The 22,445-nt window shown below is 45.0% G+C and overlaps 1 protein-coding gene and 1 long non-coding RNA gene across 3 annotated transcripts in view; one reads left to right on the top strand and one right to left on the bottom strand.

Annotated features, from left to right (window-relative positions):
- Positions 1-6,457: 6,457 nt before the first annotated feature.
- On the bottom strand, positions 6,458-17,158 carry LOC143674673 (uncharacterized). The gene is made up of 5 exons (XR_013171155.1): positions 16,951-17,158; positions 16,218-16,489; positions 15,062-15,258; positions 9,699-9,920; positions 6,458-9,394 (listed from the first exon to the last, which is right to left on the bottom strand). It is a non-coding gene; the product is annotated as an uncharacterized LOC143674673 (long non-coding RNA).
- Positions 15,222-22,445, top strand: part of RPS6KA1 (ribosomal protein S6 kinase A1) — a 39,492-nt gene continuing 32,268 nt past the window's right edge. The window contains exon 1 of one of the 2 annotated variants that reach the window (XM_077150716.1): positions 15,222-15,308. Coding sequence is in view for 1 of the 2 variants with exons in the window: in XM_077150714.1 (XP_077006829.1) it covers positions 15,894-15,956 (63 nt within the window). In the remaining variant the exon portion in view is untranslated. Of the gene's footprint in view, positions 15,309-15,737; positions 15,957-22,445 lie in introns of those variants that run through there. The other variant, XM_077150714.1, reaches the window with a different exon arrangement.

Below are 22,445 nucleotides of genomic sequence, written 5' to 3'. Positions count from 1 at the left end.
GCAGAGATATCTATTCAAGTCTTTTGCCCATTTTTTAAATTGGGTTGTTTGTATTTTTGTTGTCATGTTGAAGGATCTCTTTGAATATTCTGGGTATTAAACTTTTATCAGCTATATGGTTTCCACATATTTTCTCCCATTGTGTGTAGCTGTCATTTTACTTTCATGATAAAGTCCTTTCAGGTACATCAGGTTTTAATCTTGATGAGTTCCTATGTATCCATTTTTACTTTTGTGGCTTATACTTTGGGTATAAGTTCTAAGAAACCTAGGTTGCCTAACACCTGGTCCTGAAGATGTTTCCTTATATTATCTTCTACGAGTTTTATAGTTCTGCTTCTTATATTTAGGTCTTTGATCCATTTTGAGTTCATTTTTGTATAAGGTGTGAAGTAGGGGTCCTCCTGTTCATTGCAAATCGAAATTGTTTTCCCAGCACCATTTATCGAAGAGACTGTTCTTTCCCAATCGAGTAGTCTTTGCCCCATTTGCCCCGGTTGGCTATAAGTAAGGATTGATTTATGAGCTCCCAATTTGATTCCATTGGTCCATATGTCTGTCCTTGTCCCAATACCATGCTGTTTTGATTACTGTGGCTTTGTAATAAGGTGTTTTTTTTTTGCATGGGCAGGTTCTAAGAATTGAACCCGGGTCTCTGGCATGGCAGGCAAGAATTCTGCCACTAAGCCACCATTGCACCACCCTGTAAGAAGTTTTAATATCATGAAATGTGGGTCCTCCAACTTCATTCTTCTTTTTCAAGATGGTTTTAGCTATTCAGGAGCCCTTACTTTCCATATAAATTTTGATGACCGGTTTCTCCATTTCTGCAAAAAGGTTGATAAAACTTTTATTGGAATTACATTGACTCTATTAATTGTTTTGGGTAGAATTGACATGTTGACTATATTTTGTTTTCCAGAACATGAACATGGGATGTCCTACCATTTATTTAGGTCTTCTTTGCTTTCATTTAGCAATATTTTGTAGTTTTCTATGTTTAGGTCCTTTACATCCTCACATCTAGGTTAAATTTATTCCTAGCTATTTGAGCCTTTTAGTTCCTACTGTAAATAACTCATGTAGTAGGCATCATTTGTAGAAGGGCCTGCAGGGAGATTCAGAGGACGTTGTTTTTAGGGAGCGTCTAGAAGGATGACCAGGATCCCCATCTTCAAAGAGCACCCAGTCTGATGGGGAAGGAGGGAGAGGCAGGTGTGCAGGCTGAGAAGCCAGTATACATGACCTTCCCTTTGAATGACCTACAGTAGATTTTTGAAAAAGAGAAGTTGTAGGTTTACAGAAAAATCATGCATAAAACACCACCCTGTTATTAATATCTTGCTTTGTGTGGTATAATTTATTACAATTGATAAAAGAACACTTCTATAATTGTACTATTGCCTATAGTCTATGGTTTACATTAGGGTTTGCTGTGTTGTATCATCCTATGTTTTGTTTTGTTTTTAAAACTTTTATTCTAGTACCATATATACAACCTAAAATTTCCTAACCACAATCACATGTATAATTCAGGGCTTTGAGTTACATTTACAATGTTATGCTACCATCACCGCCATCCATTACCAAAACTTTCCCATCAACCCAAATAGAAACGCTGTATAATTTAAACGTTAACTTCCTGTTCCCTATGCCCACCTCAGCCTGGTCTACAGTAGATTTTTTATGGTTGTTTTATTTCCTTTATTAAAAACTACTTGATTTAAAAATTCTCCTACTACTAATGTAAAACCATCTCCCTTTAAATATGTCAGTATTTGCTTCCTGTACTTTGGGTTTCTGCTATTAGGTTTATATATATTTATACTTGTTCATTCTTCTTGTTGAATTATCCCTTTTACCAGTGTATAATGACCATCTTTGTCCCACACAACTGCTTTTGACTTGAAGTCTATTTTAGCAGATCTTTTTAAACACTTACTCCCATATAACAGAATTATCTTAAAAAATATTGTGGGTTGGGCAATGGTGGCTCAGTGGCAGAGTTCTCACCTGCCATGCTGGAGACCTGGGTTCGATTCCTGGTGCCTGCTCATATAAAAGATAAAAAATAAATAATTATGAAAGGAGATGAATAAAAATAACAGCCAGAAAATACAGTGAAAATTTTCTTTTATTGAACTTTACAAATATATTCAGACCAAAAAGAAATTTAAAAATAAAATTAAAATTACTGTACAAAAATTTATATTTTGACTAGGGCATTTCCTAATACAACCTATGTGGACAGTTTAGTTGAACACCATAAGTACATGGAACTTTGACTAGGGCATGAGATTTTGTAGCTTTGTCTAGAGTGATGCCCCAATAAATCCCAGAGTGATTTAAACAGTGAATAAAAGAGTATTTGCAAAGTCCCTTGGGGAAATAGCGAGAAATGGGGACAATTCAATTTCCCCACGTGGAGAATTCCTTATATTCTCACAAGCAATGGGGTCAACCAAAGCAATAGGCCAAGCCTGTAATCTTGGGGTTTGTTCATATGAAACTTATCCCCTCAAAGGATACGCTAAGCCTACTTAAAATTAGGTCTAAGAGTCAAACCCAAAGAACCTCTTTTGTTGCTCAGATGTGGCCTCTCTCTCTCAGCCAACATGACAAGCAAACTCATTGCCCTCCCCCTCTCTATGTGGGACATGACTCCCAGGGGTGTGGACCTTCCTGGCAACGTGGGACAGAAATCCTAGAATGAGCTAAGACTCAGCATCAAGGGATTGAGAAAACCTTCTCCACCAAAAGGGGGAAGAGAGAAATGAGGCAAAATAAAGTGTCAATGGCTGACAGATTTCAAACAAAATCGAGGTTATTCTTATGTATTATATAGACATCACCTTTTTTAGCTAAGGAATATTGGAGAAGCTGGAGGGAAGTGTTTGAAAATGTAGAACTCTGTTCCAGTAGTCACGTTTCTTGAAGATGATTGTATAATGATACAGCTTTTGCAATGTGACTGTGTGATTGTGAAAACCTTGCATCTGATGCTCCTTTTTTTTATTAATTTTTAAAAATATTACAAGAAAGATACACAAACATTCTTAACATATGCTCATTCTGTTCTACATATATAGTCAGTAATTCACAATATCATCACATAGTTGCATATTCATCATCATGATGATTTCTTAGAACATTTTCATCAATTCAGAAAAAGAAATAAAAAGACAACAGAAAAATAAAACGAAAACAGAAAAAAAATTATACATACCATACCCCTTACCCCTCCCTTTCATTGATCACTAGCATTTCAAACTTAATTTATTTTAACATTTGTTCCCCCATTATTTATTTTTATTCCATATGTTCTACTCATCTGTTGACAAGGTAGATAAAAGGAGCATCAGACACAAGGTTTTCACAATCACACAGTCACATTGTGAAAGCTATATCATTATACAGTCTTCTTCAGGAAACATGGCTACTGAAACACAGCTCTACATTTTCAGGCAGTTCCCTCCACCCTCTCCATTACATCTTGGATAACAAAATGATATCTACTTGATGCGTAAGAATAACCTCCAGGATAACCTCTCGACTCTGTTTGGAATCTCTCAGCCATTGACACTTTGTCTCATTTCCCTCTTCCCCCTTTTGGTCGAGAAGGTTTTCTCAATCCCTTGAAGCTAAATCTCAGCTCATTCTAGGGTTTTTCTCAATCCCTTGATGCTGAGTCTCGGCTCATTCCAAGATCTCTGTCCCACATTGCCAGGAAGGTCCACACCCCTAGGAGTCATGTTCCACGTAGAGAGGGTTTAGGGTGGTGAGACTGCTCGTTGGGTTGGCTGGAGAGAGAGGCCACATCTGAGCAACAAAAGAGGCTCTCTTGGGGGTGACTCTTAGTCTTAGGCCTAAATTTTAAGTAGACTTGACCTATCCTTTGCGGGGTTAAGTTTCATATGAACAAACCCCAAGACTGGGGGCTCAGCCTATAGCTTTGGTTGTCCACACTGCTTGTGAGACTATCAAGAATTCAACTTGGGGAGGTTGAATTTACCCCCGTTCTCACCATTCCCTGAGGGGGACTTTGCAAATACTTTTCCACTCACTGATCAAATCACTCTGGGATTCATCGGGGCATCACTTTGGACAAACCAACAAAATCTCATGTCCTATTCAAGGTTCCATGTACTTATGGTGTTCAACCAACTATCTACATAAGTTATATTAGGAGAGAAACTAGTCAAAATATAAATTTTGTACCAAATAAACATTTTTTGCTTTAGTCTCACACATAAGTTGAAATTTTAAAATATTAATTACCATCTATTTTCAGTACCATGCAGTAATGACATTCCTTTGTTCTTCCTCATGCAAAAACATTTTTTAAATTTGTACATTTAGTCACTATCATTATACAGTCTAGGAATTCCTAGATTATACCATCTCAATCTTTATCATCTATCTTTCTTTGTGATTTCATTTATGCCCCCAGCCCTCCTCCCTCTATCATTCTCACATTCAGCTTCATTCAGTGTTTTAACATAATTGCATTACAGTTAGGTAGGTAGTATTGTGCTGTCCATTTCTGAGTTTTTATATTCAGTCCTGTTGCACAATCTGCATCCCTTCATGATGCTCCTATTATCTATGGTATGGACAGATGAGTAAAGCATATGGGTCAAAAATAAATAAATAATAGAGGGAACAAATGTTAAAATAAATTTAGTAGATTGAAATGTGAGTGATCAAAGAAAGGGAGTGCTAAGGGGTATAGAAAAAAATAGGGGAAACAAAGCCTAAAATATATTGGGTGGATGGAAATACTAGCATTAAATGAGTGGGAGGGGTAAGGGGTATGGTATATATGAGTTTTCTTTTTTCTTTTTATTTCTTTTTCTGAATTGGTGCAAATGTTCTAAGAAATGATCATGGTGATGAATATACAACTAATGTGATGATATTGCGAGTTATTGATTATATACCAAGAATGGAATGATTATATAGTAAGAATGTTCGTTTTTGTATGTTGTTCTGTTTAAAAAAAATTACTGTACAAAAGGAAAAAAGTAATGGGTTAATAGTTTTTAGGTATATTAATGTATTTTTTTACAAAAAGGAACACCTATACAGCAAACACACAAAGAAATGCCTTCAAAACAGTAAAATCAGCAAGATTCAGAAAATGAGTTGCACAGAGAATGACAGAATTGAAGTAACTTAGGTTCTCTTCCTTCGTTTTTACAATCACTTCACTAACATTATTTCAAATCTGTTGTTTAAACTCAGGGATAAGGGACATGAACTGATCCTGCAGAAGCTGGAATGACTCTGGCCAGCTACGATCCTACTCTGAAACCAAAGAGTCTAGAGAAAGAGTCCACATGTGTTGGGCCAATTGTATATCTGGGAGTTCTCCAAATTAGCTTCTATATAGAATACAGTATTTGTTAAATGATTGGTAATAAAAAAGGTATTAGTTTGATGTTTACGGACATATTATATTCTTAAAACTCATCGTTGTCACAGTAATTATTTAGAACTTGTGTTCAGTTTGTTAAAGCTGACAGAACGCAATGGATTGGCTTTTTTTGTTTGCATTTTTGTTTTTGTTTGTTTGTTTGTTTTAAGCCTAGTCGTTTTATTTGTCTTTTTGTGTCTCGCTTACTTCACTTATAATGTTTTCAAGGTTCATGCATGTTAAAGCATGTTCACCTTCATTTTTTAAAAACTTTTTTATTGTAAATTATAACAATATATGAGGCAAAGAAAGAAAAAAAAGCAATAATTTTCAAAGCACACTTCAATAAGTAGTAACAGAAGAGATCCCAGAGTTTGTCATGGGCTACCATTCCACCAGCTCAGATTTTTCATTCTAGCTGCTCTGGATCTACTTTTTTTTTTTTTTTTTTTAATATTTTTATTGTAAACCTTAACAAACAAACACACAAACATTTTTGACATACAAACATTCTATACATGGTGTATAATCAATGGCTCACAATATCATCACATAGTTGTATATTCATCACCATGATCATTTTTTTGAACATTTGTAGCTCTCCAGCAAAATAAAAAAAAAAGAAAACACTCATACATACCATACCCCTTACCCCTCCCTTTCATTAACCACTTGTATTTCAATCTACTCAATTTATTTTAATCTTTGTTTCCCCTTGTAATTTGTTTATTTTTATCCATATTTTTTACTCATCTGTCCATACCAGAGGTAAAAGGAATATCAGACACAAGGTTTTCACAATCACCCAGTCACACTGTAAAAGCTATAACCTTATACAATCATCTTCAAGATGATTTCTTGAATCAGGGAGGATTTCTCTCCTCCCCCTTTTGTCGAGGTTTTTTTAAACTTTATTTTAATGATAACTATAATATATATATATTTTTTTCTTTTAATTTATTTATTTAAAACATAACAACATATAAACACAAACATTCTCACCATACGATCATTTCTGGATCGACTTTTACAAAGGAGATTTATTAATTTATAAGTTACAATTCTAAGACTGTGAAAATGTCTAAATTAAGGCACCAACAAGAGTACACCTTCTTGAAAGAAAGGTAGCTGGCATCCAGGATCCACTGTTACATGGGAAGGGACACGGTGATGTCTGCTGTCCTCTCCTGGTTTCTGATTTCAAATGTTTTTCTCAGCTTTTGGCATCTCCTGGCGCATTTTCCTTCTGCACCACCAAACATCTGTGTCTAAGCTTTCTCCAAAATGTTTCCCTTCTAAAGGACTCCAGTACGCTGATTAAAATCCAATTAATGGGTGGGGTCACATCTCCATGGAAACAACCTAATCAACAGGTTCCACCCTACAACTGGTCTGACACAAATGATTAGTTTATTAAAAGAGCATAGCTTTTCTGGAGTATATAACAGTTTCAAACTAGCATATTCCACCCTCTGGACCCCAAAATGACATGTTCTTTCCAAATGCAAAATACATTCATTTCATCACAATATCACAGAAACCTTAAAATATTTCATTAACAATACAAATATAATACCAAGACAAAACAGTACAAAGTCTTATCAAAATCAGCTACAGGTATGATCTGTCCTAAGGCAAAATTCTTCTCTGGCAGAAGACATGAGAAACTTAGCATAAGTTACCTGTTTCCAACATAAAAAAGTAGAGCAAGTCATAGAATAAACATTCTCATTGCTACAGGAAGAAATTGTAAGGAAAATAGTGGTCACCAGACTCAAACAATGGAGGGCATACTCTATTAGATTTCAAAGTCTGAGAGTTATTTATAGAATGACTGTTTTTATCCTCAGGGCTTGAGAGAGTGGCAGTCCTATCATCTCCAAGGACTTAGGCAGTGTTCTGGTTTGCTAGCTGCCAGAATGCAATATACCAGAAACGGAATGGCTTTTAAAAAGGGGAATTTAATAAGTTGCTAGTTTACAGTTCTAAGGCCGAGAAAATGTCCCAGTTAAAATAAGTCTATAGAAATGTCCAATCAAAGGCATCCAGGGAAAGATACCTTGGTTCAAGAAGGCCGATGAAGTTCAGGGTTTCTCTCTCAAGTGAGAAGGCACATGGCGGACACAGTCAGGGTTTCTCTCTCATCTGGAAAGGCCTGTGGTGAACACGGTGTCATCTGCTAGCTTTCTCTCCTGGTTTCCTTTCATGAAGCTCCTGGGAGGCATTTTCCTTTTTCATCTCCAAAGATCACTGGCTGGTGGACTCTCCTTCTCGTGGCTGCTTTGTTCTGCTCTCTCAGAATCTCTGGCCTTCTCCAAAATGCTTCCTCTTTTATAGGATGCCAGTAAACTAATCAAGACCCAACCAAATGGGTGGAGACACACCTCCAGCTAATCCAGTTTAACAACCACTCTTGATTAAATCACATCTCCAGGGAGATTATCTAATTACAGTTTCAAACATACAATACTGAATAAGGATTAGAAGAAACGGCTGCCTTTACAAAATGGGATTAGAATTAAAACATGGCTTTTCTAGGGTGCATATATCCTTTCAAATCAGCACAGTCAGTAACCCCCCTCTCTCCAAACACTGGAGTGAGGGTTACAACATTGGGGAGCATTGGGAAGACCACCTTGTTCTCAGCTCAAACCTCCTCAAGCATCTGGGTGGGGCCCAGACTCCCTGCAATCTCTGTGGCAAATGCTCAACCCCTTCAGAGCAGTGGGGTGGTAGCCAGGTGCTCCTCATTCCCCAGGGAATGTGATCCACCCTCTCTGAGGCCTGAGACAGCAACACTTTTCTGCCTCTGGGACAAACTCACCCTCTCCACATGCATGGGTGCATTTGCTTTCCTGGTTTGAGATTTCCTGACTCCAGACCTTAGCTTCCATAGTTCTGCCTTTGAAGTTATTTTTCTTTCAAGCGATCCCTTTTCTGTCCATTTAAGTCCAGACTGGCAGTGGTTTCATTCATACAGATCCTGCAACACTCTTGTCAGTTTCCCTGTGTTTTCCATGGGGTCCCAACCATCAGACAATAGGATTTTCCACAAATCCTTTCTGGATAACTGTATCTGCAATCCTGGTTTGAGCTGAAATGGCTGACTGGTTCCATGTTTGGTTAAATCCTCACATGGGACACTATTCTCTGAGGTCTCACTTTTTGGAAGCCCAGAATTTTCCAGACTTATCAATGTCTGGTTTCCTTGTACCTAAGAGTTCAGTTCTCAGCTTATCTCTTTACCTCTTGCATTTTACTATAACCTGCAAGGAGAGGCCAGGCTGCATTTTCCACATTTAGTTTGGAAATTTCCTCAGCTAGATATCTGAGCTCTTCACTTTAAAATTCTCCCTTCTATCCAACACCAATACTCAATTTTGCCAAATTCTCTGCCACTGTGAAACACAAATCACCTTTCCTCTAGTTTGTGATAATACCATATTCATCATTCCTCTCTAAGTTCTCACTGGAAATATCTTTAGAGTTCATATTTCTACCAACAGTCTCTTCAAAACAGTCTAGGCTTTCTCTATTAAATGTCTCACAATTCTTCCAGAATGTTCCCCTTATCCATTTACAAAGCTGTTCCAGCACTTTCGGTATTTGAAAATTGCAGCACCCCACTTCTCTGGTACCAAAATCTGTTTTAGGTTACTAAAGCTGCCAGACTGCGCTACACCAGAAATGGACTGGCTTTTATAAAGGGATTTATTAAATTACAGGTTACAATTCTAAGGTCATGAAAATGTCTAAATTAAGGCACCAACAAGAGGATACCTTCTCGGAGAAAAGGCAGCTGGTTTGTCAAGGTTCCTCTGTCACATGGGAAGGCACATGGTGACACCTGCTGTCCTTTTCTGGCTTCTGGATTCAAATGGCTCTCAAAGCTTCTGGCAGCTCCTGCAGTGTTTTCCTTCTGCATCTCCAAACATTTGTGTCTGAGCTTTCTCCAAAATGTATCCTTCCTAAAAGACTCTAATAAGTTAATTAAGACCCACCTTAATGAGCAGGGTCATATCTCCATGGAAACAACCTAATCAAAATGTCCCACCCTAAAATAGGTCTGCCCCCCACATGATGGGATTAAAAGAACATGGCTTTTCTGGGGTGCATAACTGTTTGAAACCAGCACAAACTTAGACCCGGAGAAAGATCTCTACAGAGAGAAGTATTTTATCACTGACATTATCACTGGGAGGACATGGTGATAAGAAGCAGATCAGAAGATAAGACTTAGTTTCAATATTGTTGTTAAGTTCTCTACAGTTACATGACTCACCTCTGCCACAGGCCAATGGAGATCTCTGGATAAGATTTCCCAAAAGTTCCTTCCAAAACTGACACACAACTACTTTCTAGAACTGGCTCCACAAGCGACTTCAAGACTGTGAGACCCTGGGCAAGTCAGGTCATTTCTCTAAGTCTCAGTTTCTTCGTCTGTGAAATGGAAACAATACTCCTGACCCTTACAAAGGACCCATGAGGTTGAGAGGGTGACGATCTGTAAAGAGAGAGGCAAGCACACAGACGGCAGATAGACAGGTGGCAGCCTTCCCAACAAAGGTGATGATGTTCCTCCTAAGTCAAGCGGAAACGGTACCTGGATGCAGGATCTGGGAGGGGAAGGGGGATTTGGTGGGAGCAGGACATTGCAGATTCCTGAGTGTCATTTTTTTTTTTCTTCCAGAAAAATGCTGGAAGGAGGTGTGGGGGCTGAGCACAAGGACCCGGACTGCTCAGAGGCTATATTCCGGCCTGGCTGGCTGGAGAATTTCCCTTCCGGGGAGGGGGACAGCGGCAGAAACAGGATGTGAGGAAATGCTGCTGCCAATTGGCTCTTGTCCTCAGAAGCTCCCTGAACTAAGCTTACCTGTTTGTTTAATTGTTTATCCCAGATAGAATGGAAGCTTCTAGAGCAGGGGTTGACAAACTTTTTGTAAAGAGCCAGATAGTAAATATTGCAGGCTTTGCAGGCCATATGGTCTCTGTGGCAGCTACTCAACTCTGCTGTTGTAGTGCAAAAGCAGCCCTAGACGATACGTAAACGGAGCATGGCTGTGTTCCAATAAAACTTTATTTATGGATACTGAAATTTGAATTTCATATAAAATTCACACCATGAAATATTCATCTTTTGATTTTTTTTTTCCAATCCGTTTAAAAATGTAAAAGACATTCTGAGCTCGTGGGTGTACAAAAATAGCCGGCCAGAACTGGCCTGTGGACTGCAATTTGCACACACACCCCTGAGAGGGTAGACCCTCTCTTTCTGCTCCTTTGCGAATCTCCAGCGCCTAGGACAGGGCATGGCACAGAACTGGTGCCCAACGAGTATTTGTTGAAGACCAACTGCTCCCTCTACAGCCGCCTTTAACCCCAAATCAATTCTAATTCCTCTCTCTTGCAATTCCTGCACCCAATTCCACCCACCATGTAATCCTCTCCAACAGGTAGCAACAAGCTTTTGCCCCACTGCAGTCTCCAGGTCAGGGGCATGCCCCATGGGAGAGTAATCCCCTGGCCAATTTTCCTGCCTCATTCTCCTTTCACTCTGCAGCCCTGAGACCCACCCGCAGGCTTCTGTTTCTCCTTTCTGACCACCCCCTCTTTAGCCTCCTTCTTTACCATCTCCTTGAACAAAGTCATGGGCGTTCCTCCAAGCTGGGGCCTCTTCTCCTCACTTCTTCTCACACCAGTGGAGAACCCAGTCAGTGAACCCCAAGCCCCCATCTCCTCCTCTCACATCTCTCCTTTGCAGAGGGGAGGGGGCAGGTTTCAAGGGAATGGAGAATCTGTGATTGTTACGTACCATTTATACTGAACACCTGTCCTGCGCCAGGCTCTGCAAAGGTATTTTGTTGCCTGATCTCACTTTATATTCACATCCACCCCTGTTTTACAGGGGAGGAGACTGAGGCATGGAGAGGCTAATTGACATGCTCAGACTCACAAAGATAGGAGTGCTGGAGCCAGGATTAGAGCCCAGGCTGGGGTGGATCCATTTCATCAGGATATCGTGAGGGCCTGCTAGACGTCAGGTGGGTCCAGGGATATAGCAGTAAACAAAACACACAAGTCCAACCTTGTGGAGCTTTGTTCTAGTGGGGGAAGCAAAGAATATCAGAAGAGGTAAACATACAACATGATTGCTGTAGAGAAGCATGCCATAATAGAAAGATAAAACAGGTGATACTGTGGGGTGTGGGGAAGCTATTTCAGACAGGGTCAGGAAAAGCCCTCTCTGAAGAGGCCTGAATGAAGTGAGGGAGAGAGGGAGAGCACCCCGAGACCTGGAAAAGAAACGTTCCAGATGGCGGGCACAGCCAGAGCAAAAGCCCGAGGTGGGAACATACCTGGCACATCCAGTAAGTAGCAAGGATGCTTGGTGGCAGAAGGGCAGGGCAGTAAGTAAGGAAGGAGGTCCAAGAAGGAGTGGCAGGTGAGGTCATGTGGGGCTTCACAGGCTGTGCAAAGCTTTGATTTTGTTTGAAGTGTGATGGGGGAGTCCTGGAGGGGTTGAGTAAGGGAGTGATGCCACCACATCCCTCGGAACTGGATGAGTCAGACAAGGTCCTCTGCCCCCGACCCAGGTCACTATTAGCCACGATCTGCACAGGGAGTGGACCTGGACCTCCTTCTAGGCTTTTGAGTCCAGGAGACCTATATTCCCAGCCTGGCGGCAGAACCTACTAGCTGTGTGACTGTGAGCACTCCTGTCACTTTCTGAGCCTCAGTTTTCTCATCTGGAAAATGGGGACAATCATTTCTGTCTCATAGTGTTGATGGGGTGATTTGAGGAGTTCTTGCCTGTACACACTCTGTTCCAGGCATAGTCATTTCTCAGTAAGCTCTCCTTGTTGGTGATTATTATTATTTAAATGTTCAGTGAAGTTCTGGCACTTTTTAATCAGTTGTTAAAACCATAACTATCATGATGGTTAATTTCCTCACCCTGTTTCACTTGCAGCTAGGTGACCTGCATGCCAAGACCATCCTCCATAGAGAGGCCATGAAGAAATAAAGATGACAGTGCCCCCTCCCTGCCCCAGGGCACTGCCCATTTAGAGTCTGGGCTCTTGTGCCTTTTAGCAAGCACATACCCAGTCTGCATCCGAGCGACCTGGAGCAGGGCCCTCAGCTCCCATCAGTTCGGATCTCTGCTCCCTTCCAGAAGAATCACTTCCACAGGGTACAGAATAATAACCTCCCTTGTGTCCAGCAAAGCCCTTTCACACTCATGAGTCATTCATTTAACAAACACCTCAGGTGGCTGCCCAGAACAGCCTGTTCTAACTACATTATTATTATTATTATTATTAATAGCTAGCATGTATTCACCACTTAGAGTGAAGCATTTCAGAGCACGGGCTCTGGAATCAGATTGCCTGGGTTTGAGTCCTCAACTTGCTGTTTTGTAACTGAGTGGTCTTGGTCATATTACCTAGCCCCTGTGAATAGCTAGTATGTGCTAAGGAGGGTGTCAAGTGCTAGGGAGGGGATGAATAGACAAGACAGACCCAACTGCTGCCCCCTCAGGACTTACAGTCTAATGATAAAGAGTCACATGTTAATCAATTAATAACATAAATATGTAAATGCACAACTTTGAGAAACACTATGGAGGAAAAGTCTCCAATGCTGTGGATGTATATAATAGGGAGATGAGAGAAACTGTCCTGGAGGAAGTGATCACAAAGCTGAGACAGCTTTAGGAAGAAGGAAGACTTTCAAGCACAAAGAGCAGCATGTACAAAGGCCCTGTGGCAGAAAAACTGAAGGAAAACCAGTGAAGTTGGAACCTAGAGAGATGTGGAGCAAAGCGTGAGCTGAGTCTGCAGCAGTACTGTGCTTTGTAGGCTACACTTTGATCTCTATAGCTGTCTACTGAGTGACTGTTATCCCTACACCACAGATGGGCAAACTGACCTGTCCAAGCTCCCCAGGCAGGGCCCAGGTGTCCTCTGGACTCCCTTCTTTCCAGTGTGACCCACCACCTGCCCAACACCCTTGGAAGAGGAGACTCAGGAAGTGAAACATTCATAGAAAAGCACAATCGAGGACCCTGTTCTTAAATTGAGATGGTAAGTTTGACAAGGAATGTTTTCCTGAGGGGAGAGGGGTAGGGGGAAGGGAAGAAGGTCAGGGGTTCCAGGGAGGAGCAGATGAAAGGCAAAATCACTCCTCTTTCCCTCTTGCCTCTCTCCCACCCATCTGCCCACCTCCCTCTCCCAGACCTTTGCTCTCATTCACCAACTTAGTTTAACCTAAACGTGCTTGGCTGCAAGCCGGGTATTTGGAACCTGTGTGTGAGCTGTTCTGAGCCCTCAGTGGGAGTACTAGATTTAGCAAACAAAATTACAGGACACCCAGTTACATCTGAATTTCAGATGAATAGCAAATAATTGTTTAAGTATGACCCAAGTATTTGCAACTTCATCCTGAGCAGCAGGGGTTGGAGCAAGGAAAGCTATTTCCTGGCAAGTGAACTGGATAATACTAATACCAATGTTAACAACAGCTGCCAACGCTGGTCCAGGACTGCCCTCGGTTTATCCCTCACCTTTTCTCTTCAAGGAGGTGGAGAGTGAATGAACAAGAGAATGAACTCTGGGGCCAGACTGCCAGAGTTGTCTTCCAGCTCTGCCATTTTCAAGCTCTGTAACCTTGGAAGGACACAGGGACCTGGAGAATGAGAAGCTTAACCTCTCTGTCTTCCATTTCTCATCTGTACACTGGGGAAGATAATAGCATCTACTATTCGTTGAGATTTAAATGAGGTGAGACATGTAAAGTGCTTAGAACAGTGCCTGGCACACGCTAAGTGCTATGTTAGTGTTAGGTGTAATTATTTATTTAATCACACAAGCGTGAATGGAAACTCCATGGCGAGAGTAAGGATCTTGTTTTGTTCACTGCCATGGTCCCCACATCTAGAAGAAGAACTGGCTTACAATACATGCTCAGGAAAAGAGCTTGTCATTTAATATACAAGTCTATACATATTTATTGAATTAAAACGACTTTAGTCCTCACTATATCCTTAAAAGAATGGGATTGTAATTACTATTTTACAGATGAGGAAACAGAGGTTTAGAGACATAAAATGAACTTTCCAGTGTTGAGGAGGTAGAAGACTGGGATGGAAATCCAAATTTGTTGGGTTCCTATGTCCTTTCCAGTCCCATTCTGGGAGAAGAATGCAATAAGGGGAGGAGCTGGATTCAGGAGAACTCCTCGTCCTCTTTTACTTTTTTAAAGTCCTAACCTGTTCTTGGCCAGCTGTGTGACCTTGGGTAAGTCACTTCATCTTCTAGAGCTTCAGTTTCCTGATTTGTAAACTAGGTGGTAGGGAGGATTCCAGGAGATCACAGGCTGGCATCCGGCTTGCAGGAGGCCGTCATAAACTCTCCTTTCCATGCCCTTGCTTTAGAACAGCTTTGCAAATAACTGGCCAGTTTTCACCACCCGTGAGACCAGCAAGCCCATCTCCCCACTCCCCCATGTGTGAACAAACCTCACAGCTGGGCTCCTAAGCCCTTTTTAGGTGGAGGATGAATCTCTCCAGGGGGAAGTCCCCTCCCCATCCTTTCACTCCTCACCCAGCCCACCAGGTCAATTCTGGGAGCCTGGTTTCCTGCTCACCTCAGAGCGGTTACAAGTCCAATTCAGCCCGAGTTGGGCCAGCAGCTGGAGAGATTCCAGGGAGGTCTGGTTTGGAAGGATCTCCACTATGTGATAGGAGGACACAATCGAGCACAGCCGGCAATCACTGGGGGCGCTGTGGGTCCTGGCGGTAGTGACAGAACTGGAGCCCGCCTGGGGCTGGTGCGCGGAGATCCCTAGAGAGATTCCAGTCCTGGCTTCCGCGCTGGGCAGAAACTTGTAGAGGGTAGGCGGTCCCCAGGGCCTCTGCGGTGAGGGCCTATGGAAAACTGGGCCCAGGCTCCTTTCAAGCCTCCGCGGGGGTCAGGATAACCTGTATTTGTGTAGGGGTGGGCGGCGAGGGGGTCCCTCCCGCTGAAGGAGCAGAAACAGCTGGGGACCGATTCTCAGATCAGATGAGAGGGGTAGAGCGGAGACCCTGGAGTGGTCTCCGCAGGGGTTGGGTTGGAGGAGCCGCACTCTGTGCGGAGCAGAGGGCCCGTGAAGGGCCGGGGTGGAGGCGGGGCCCGCGCTGTCCGCGCTGCGGGGGCGGGGGTCCGCGCGGGGAATGCCGCTCTGCGGGGGCTGGGGAGGGGCTTCGGAGGCCCCGCCCCCCCGCGCAGGTAGCCAATGGGCGCGGCGGCGCTGGGTGACGGAGGGAGCCGGAGTGCGAGTGCGGCGGCAGCGCCGGTGGACGGCCCAGCCGGAGCGCCCAGGGCGCGGGGGGCTCGGAGGCGTGGGGGCGCGAGGGCGCTGACCCCCGGAACAGGAGACCCCAGAAGCGGCGCAGCCGGGGCCGCCAGAGGTGCGCGGGCGGCCCGGCGGCGGCGCGATGCCGCTCGCTCAGCTCAAGGAGCCCTGGCCGCTCATGGAGCTGGTGCCGCTGGATCCCGAGGTGAGTGTGCGGGGCGAGGGAAGGGCGCCTGGGGCCGGGGACTCCGGCTCCCCACTGGGGCAAGACCATCTGCGGTTCCGCTGCAAGGCGCCCTCGGATCTCCGGCTCCGCCTCCCCACCCTCCCGGTGTCCCGAGTGTGTGTGCGAGGGACAGTTCCGCCCAGCTCCGACTCTACCCCCCCGCCGCCCCTTGGCCAAGAGAGGGATCCGGTGGGGCGGTGAGATCTAGTTCCCCGCAAGCCTCACACCTAATACACCTACCCAGATGCGTCCCGAACTCTCGGAGCTTCCTGCAGGGCAGGGCTGGGGTGCCAGATGTTTGCGATTCTGCCACAGATAAGGCTCTTGGGACCTCCACTCTTGATGTCTCCCACCGACTCCCTAAGAACTCCCCGCTTCTCCGCTGCTGATCTTGGAAGGATTGCCCCTCCTGCCTTCTGGCAATTGTGGAATATGGGGTGACAGGGTCTGTCTGGGGCTGGGTCTCCTGGCTTTCTTTGCCTCAGGCTACAGCCAGAGGATACCTGTGTAGGCTGTGGAGAAGGGAGTGGGGACTCCTCTGAGAATTATGTGATGCCAGGTCCTAAGGAGACAGGAAGGCAGCTCTTCCTGTACCCTTTGACCCGCAGACAAGGTCAAGCCCCTGAACCAGCTAGTCCAAAACTTTCCCCTCATTGTCAGGCAGGGAAGGATGCAGGTGATAGTCCCTCCTTTCCAGGGGGCCCCAGGGGGCTCTGCAGATAGGAAGTGGAGACCTCAGTTGAGCCAGGGAGCCTAGATGACTTTCTCCCGACTGGGGCCCCTGGCCTCTGCTTGGGTCCCCTCCTCCAGCCTCTCTTACCTGGGGCAGCCCCCATGTGCCCTACCTCTAACGGCCACAGGTTGGGTCAGGGTGAGGGCCCTGGGCTCCCAGCACCAAGGATGTGCTGCTCCTTTAAAGGGATGGCCAACACTGGCCATTGGAGGGTGGGCGAGGTAGGATTAGGTAACCAACCTGAAGGCGCAATTGGGAGTAAATTGCTCTGGGATCCCTGCCACAGGTTTTTACAGGCCCTGCGCGGCTGCTCGGAGGTTCTCTCGCTGACTCACCCTCGGAGGTGAGGAACACTGCCCTTTGCAGCCCCTAGCCCATCGTGCCCCCTCCGTTGCCCACCGCTAGGGCTGGAGGGGCACTCAGAGGTGAATTCCTTTGCCCTACAACCTAGGCCTCCAAAGAGGGAGATAGAGCTGGGAGGGGCCTAACCCAAGGACTTCCCTCCGGTTATTTTGGTAGGGAGGGAAGATACCTAGGAGCTCCATTCCCAGCCCAGGGCACCACTTCCTGTTTCCCTTTGCGAAATCTTGGAGCTAGAGCCAGCTTCACCAGGGGGCCAGGTTTGAAAGGGAAACTTGACTCAGTTTGAGTCCTTTAGTCCCTGAACTTGGTGAGAGGAGAAAACTGGCGTATTCTCCAGGGTTTGGGGTGGGGTTGGGGACACGATTACTTCAGGAACATTACCCCAGAATTGCTGTGTGACTGTCAATCAGTCCTCAGCCTCTCTGGGCCTCTGCTTTTCCAGTGGTGAGGGCTGGGTTTCAGCCTCCATTTCCTGGGCCTGAGAGGGTGCACTGCTGCCTGCCTCTCCCTCCCCCCTCTCTGTGGAGGTGCCAAGTGACTGGGTATTATTGTTTGAGTAACAGGAGCCATGGAGCAGCCAGGGTACGGGTGGGGCCATTCTCGCTGGAGAACAGGGCCTTGCTGTTCTTAGTCCAGGTGACATGTAAGTGATACAGCAGCCTGACCTGCAGGTACAGGCGCTGCTGGCGGCTCCTGGCCTGGTAGGAGGCAGACAAGGAGCTGGTGGGGGCCCTTGGCGGAGACCTGGGATCTGGGCTGCCTTCTTGGTGAAGAGGTTGAAAATGGGCTGCTGCGAGGCAGGGCCTGGCCCAGGGTGCTGCCCAGCTGGAGTGAACCCATTGGAAATTCCTCTGGGCAATGTACGCCTCTCCACATATGTCACCTTATTTTAATTATCACAACAGCTTTTCAAGGTCGGGTTTTTTACTCCCATTTTCAGATGGGGCAGCTGAATTCAGAGGGGAGAACTGGCTTATGAATTAAATCAAAGCTAGGATTGGAACCCAGATCTCTTACTGTCTTCTCCCAAGCAAGAGGAGGCTCAAGAATGGGGAAGGGATGGGTTTAAACTGGCCCAGGTAAAAGGTACTCCAGAAGAGACTCCGGATATTGGCAGACACTCCTCATCCCGCAGGGCCCATGTCCAGCCTTGGCTGAGGGGCTGATGATGCCAGCCGGCCCTGGCACCTGGCCCCGGTCTCCAGCAGTGTGCAGGGCTGCCAGTGCTGGGCTCTGAACCCGGCTTCTGGGGCTACTTCCTGCCTGCGGGACACGTGCTGTCTTTCTCCATCTGCTGCCCAGCTTTGCCAGATGCTGCCCTGGCTCCCTCTTCCCAAGACAGAGCCACTTGGGTGGGAAGGAAGGGTGCCTCTTGGAACTCATCTCAACCTCTGGGAAGGGGACACAGTGGTCAGGGGGCCTGGACTGCTGTCTCTATGAGTAGTGCTTTCTGAGGAAGCACAAGAAGAGCAGTCTCTGTCCTGCAAGGGACTCCAGGACCCCTTCCTGAACCAGGCTTTTCAGACAAGGTCCTTCATTCAGTCTTCTGTAAGGTCAGCACCATTGTCCCTTTCATTCATTCATTTATTCAGCAGATATTTATTACATACTTATCATATTCCAAGCAACAAGGTTGCAGATGTGAACAAGACAGACTAAAATCCTTGCCCTTGGTACAAATGAGGAAACCAAGCCTCAGAGAAGTGATGTGGTTGACCTACAGGCTGAGTGGGTGGCTGCCAGAGCTAGGGTTCGAGGACAGCTCTTCATAGCTGTGTTCTTTTCACCACCCTGTGCGGCAGTCAGGTCTGAAGGGCAGATGAAACTTGCCTTCTAGGGCTCTGAGGGAGAAGTTCATCTGGAATCCCCTTTGTACCACCAGTCTTTTTCCAGGGCTGCTCATTCCCCTTTCAAGACCTTGTCCATCACCTCTTACAGGTGTCATCCCTGGGTGGGGTTCCATGAGGACAGCACCTAAGCCAGAGAACCAGGGAATGGAGATGGGCTATACTGGGTCTGTGGGGTTGCCGGAGTTATCCGGGCTAGTGTGGAACCACACTGCTTGCTAAACCCACACTGCTGGGTACACTTGTCACCTCCTCCTCTTCTCCTTCATTGGAACCTAGGCTTGCAGCCACGTGACTTGGGTTTTGGTCTCTGGCCTACCACCTGCTAGCTGAGGACTTGGGTGAGTCCCTTAACTCTGTGAGCCTCATGTGAAAAAATAGGAATAATGCAATTTGCTTAGTCTTCCTTGCTTGGGCTGCACATTCATTTGACAAACTACCTGCTGGCCCTGTAGCTGGGTGCCAGGGACTTGGTGATGGACAAGCCATGGCTCCTTCCCTAGTTAAGCCGCCATATACTTGGTGCTGTAGAGGCACAGAGGAGAGAGAGCGAGCATCTGAGGCTGTGTGGTCAGAGGAGGTAATATCTGAATTGAATCTTGAAAGCAGACTAGGGCTTTGCCAAAGTGACAAGGCCAGAGAAAGGCTTTCTTGGTGGAAGGAGTCACCATGCAAATGCTCTGGGATATGGAACAAGCTGGTTTGTTCAGGGTCTCAATCACTCAGGTTAGCTCAAAAATAGGGCCCAGTAATAACAATGGTTGTTGTTGATGGAGCAATTACATGCCAATTACATGTATATGTTCTTATAAGCATTTGCTTCTTGCACCCATCCAATGAAATAGTTTATTTTTCTCTTCATTTCACAGATGAGGAAATTGAAGTGCAAATAGTGAAGTAACCTTTTTAGGGTCATGCAGGGGGGCAGAAGCCAGAACTTGAACCCAAGAAATGAGGTTCCAAAACCCACACTCTTCATCACCGTGCTGGGCAGGTGGAGGTGACGGCCTTGAATGCTGTGCTAAGTTGCTGGGACATTATTCTGCAGGCAGTGGGGAGCCACAGACAGGTTTGGTAGCTGGTTCATAGAAGGTACTCAATAAAGATTGAGTGACCAAGTGGGTCAAGTGCGGTGATCACACTCGAGTTTTAGGAAGGATGAGGGTTTGGGGGTAGTCAGCTGGTATGCAGGCTGTTGTGATCATCCGTGGGGGTTAGTATCAAGTTAGTGACACCAGAGTGCTGGGGGACATGGAACTCACTCTGCAAATGCATCACCCTCAGGCCTCGATCAACCCAGTCCTGTTCCTCAGCCGCTGAGAGATGATAGTGTTTGTGTGTGTGTGTGTGTGTGTGTACATGTGTGCGAGTGTGTGCAGGGGCCTGAAGAACACTCAACCCCTAGGGAGGATTAGGGGGTATTAAAGGGGCTCAGGAGGCAGGATGTCCTGGGAACGGCAGGGGAGCTGTGCCAGGGGCAGGGACTGGGTAGAGTGCAGCTGGACCTTCTGTTGCCAAGCAAGGCCACAGTTGTCCCGTGGACCCAGCGCCTGGCTCCAAAGTCCTGACCTGCCCAGGCTGGGACTTTCCAACCACTGGAAACCTCGTCTGTCTCATTATACTGTCACCATGCCAGGAGGGGTGGGGACAGCTCCTTTCAGCTTCCCAAGGCCCAGAGAGAGTAAGTAACTCACCTTACATCACACAGGAAATGGATGGGCTGAGTTTGGTTGCACCCCAGGGTTTATAATACCCACCTGAGACCAGAGTATTCAGGCAAGGAGAAACAGGACTACCCAAGGGTGAGCACCAGTGCCTGCCTCTCCCTGCAGGGAGTTCCCTTGCCTGGAGTATGGGCACTTATCAGCGGATTTTTTTGGAGCACCTTCTTGGAGCCAGAGAAACCAGGGTTTGAATCCCAACTTATCAGTTGTATGACCTCAGGCACATCTCTAGACACCTCTGAGCCTTCTCTGCCACATGGGGCCAGGGCCTACCTTACAGGGCTGTCATGAGGATTATGTGGTGCCACAGGTGTGAGGTGCTGAGCCAGGGCCTGGCATGTGGCAGTGGGCTTGGAAGAGAGCAGCTGTTAGCACCAAGCCCTCATCTCTGCCCTCTGGGGACTCCCCATTTATTGTAAAGGATAGCGTAGTGTGTAACTAGTCCTTGCAATGTAACAAATGGTACAATGAAGGAATGCAGGGGCAGAGAGGAAGTAACAGTGATTCTTCCATGCAGGGGCAGGGGAGGGGTCCCAGAGTGGGACGAGGTAAGGACAGCCACCATCCCTGGGCCGGATTATTTCCCATACTTTGTCTCTTTCAACCCTTGCAACACCTTGGAGGTGTATGATTTCAATCTTTTTAGATTTATTGAGACTTGCTTTGTGACCCAGCATATGGTCTATTGTTGAGAATGATCCATGAGCACTTGAGAAAAAGTATATCCTGCTGTTGTGAGGTGTATTGTTCTATGAATGTCTGTTAAATCTACCTCATTTATTGTATTATTCAAATTCTCTGTTCCGTTATTGATTCTCCGTCTAGATCGTCTCTCCATTGAAGAGAGTGGGGAATTGAAGTCTCCAGCTATTATGGTAGATGTGTCTATTTCTCTTTTCAGTGTTTGCCTCATGTGTTTTGGAGCATTCTGGCTCGGTGCCAGAATATTTATATATTCTGGCACCGAGAATAATAAATATTTATTATTGTTATGTCTTCTTGTTGACTTGTTCCTTTTATTGCTATATAGTGTCCTTCTTTATCTCTTTTAAGTGTTTTACATTTGAAGTCTAATTTGTTGGATATTAGTATAGCTACTCCTGCTCTTTTCTGACTGTTATTTGCATGAAATATCTTTTCCCAACGTTTCACTTTCAACCTATGTTTATCCTTGGGTCTAAGATGTGTTTCCTTTGGAAAGCATATAGATGGGTCCTGTTTTTTAATCCATTCTGCCAGTCTATGTCTTTTGATTGGGGAGTTTAATCCATTAACATTTAGTATTATTATTTATGGACAGTAGTTTCTTCTACCATTTTGCCTTTTGGATTTTATATGTCATATCTACTTTTCCTTCTTTTTACCTTTACTGATAGTCTTCATTTCTATACTCTTCTCCACACCTCTCTCTCCTGTGTTTTCATATCTGTCTCCAGTGCTCCCTTTAGTATTTTTTGCAGAACCTGTCTCTTGGTTAGAAATTCTCTCAGTGATTTTTTTGTCTGAAAATGTTTTAATTTCTCCCTCATTTTTGAAGGACAATTTTGCTGGATATAGAATTCTTGGTTGGTAGTTTTTCTCTTTTAATAATTTAAAAATATAATCCCACTATCTTCTCACTTCCATGGTTTCTGCTGAGAAATCTACACATAGTCTTATTGGGCTTCCCTTGTATGTGATGGATTACTTTTCTCTTGCTGCTTTCAAGATTCTCTCTTTCTCTTTGACCTCTGGCATTCTGATTAGTAAATGTCTTGGAGTATGTCTATTTGGATCAATTCTGTTTGGGGTATGCTGCACT

Source organism: Tamandua tetradactyla, chromosome 2, assembly GCF_023851605.1.
Source record: "Tamandua tetradactyla isolate mTamTet1 chromosome 2, mTamTet1.pri, whole genome shotgun sequence".
Classification (NCBI taxonomy): domain Eukaryota; kingdom Metazoa; phylum Chordata; class Mammalia; order Pilosa; family Myrmecophagidae; genus Tamandua; species Tamandua tetradactyla.
Note: the sequence above shows the minus strand (reverse complement) of the source record. Positions and strands in the feature narration are given on the sequence as shown.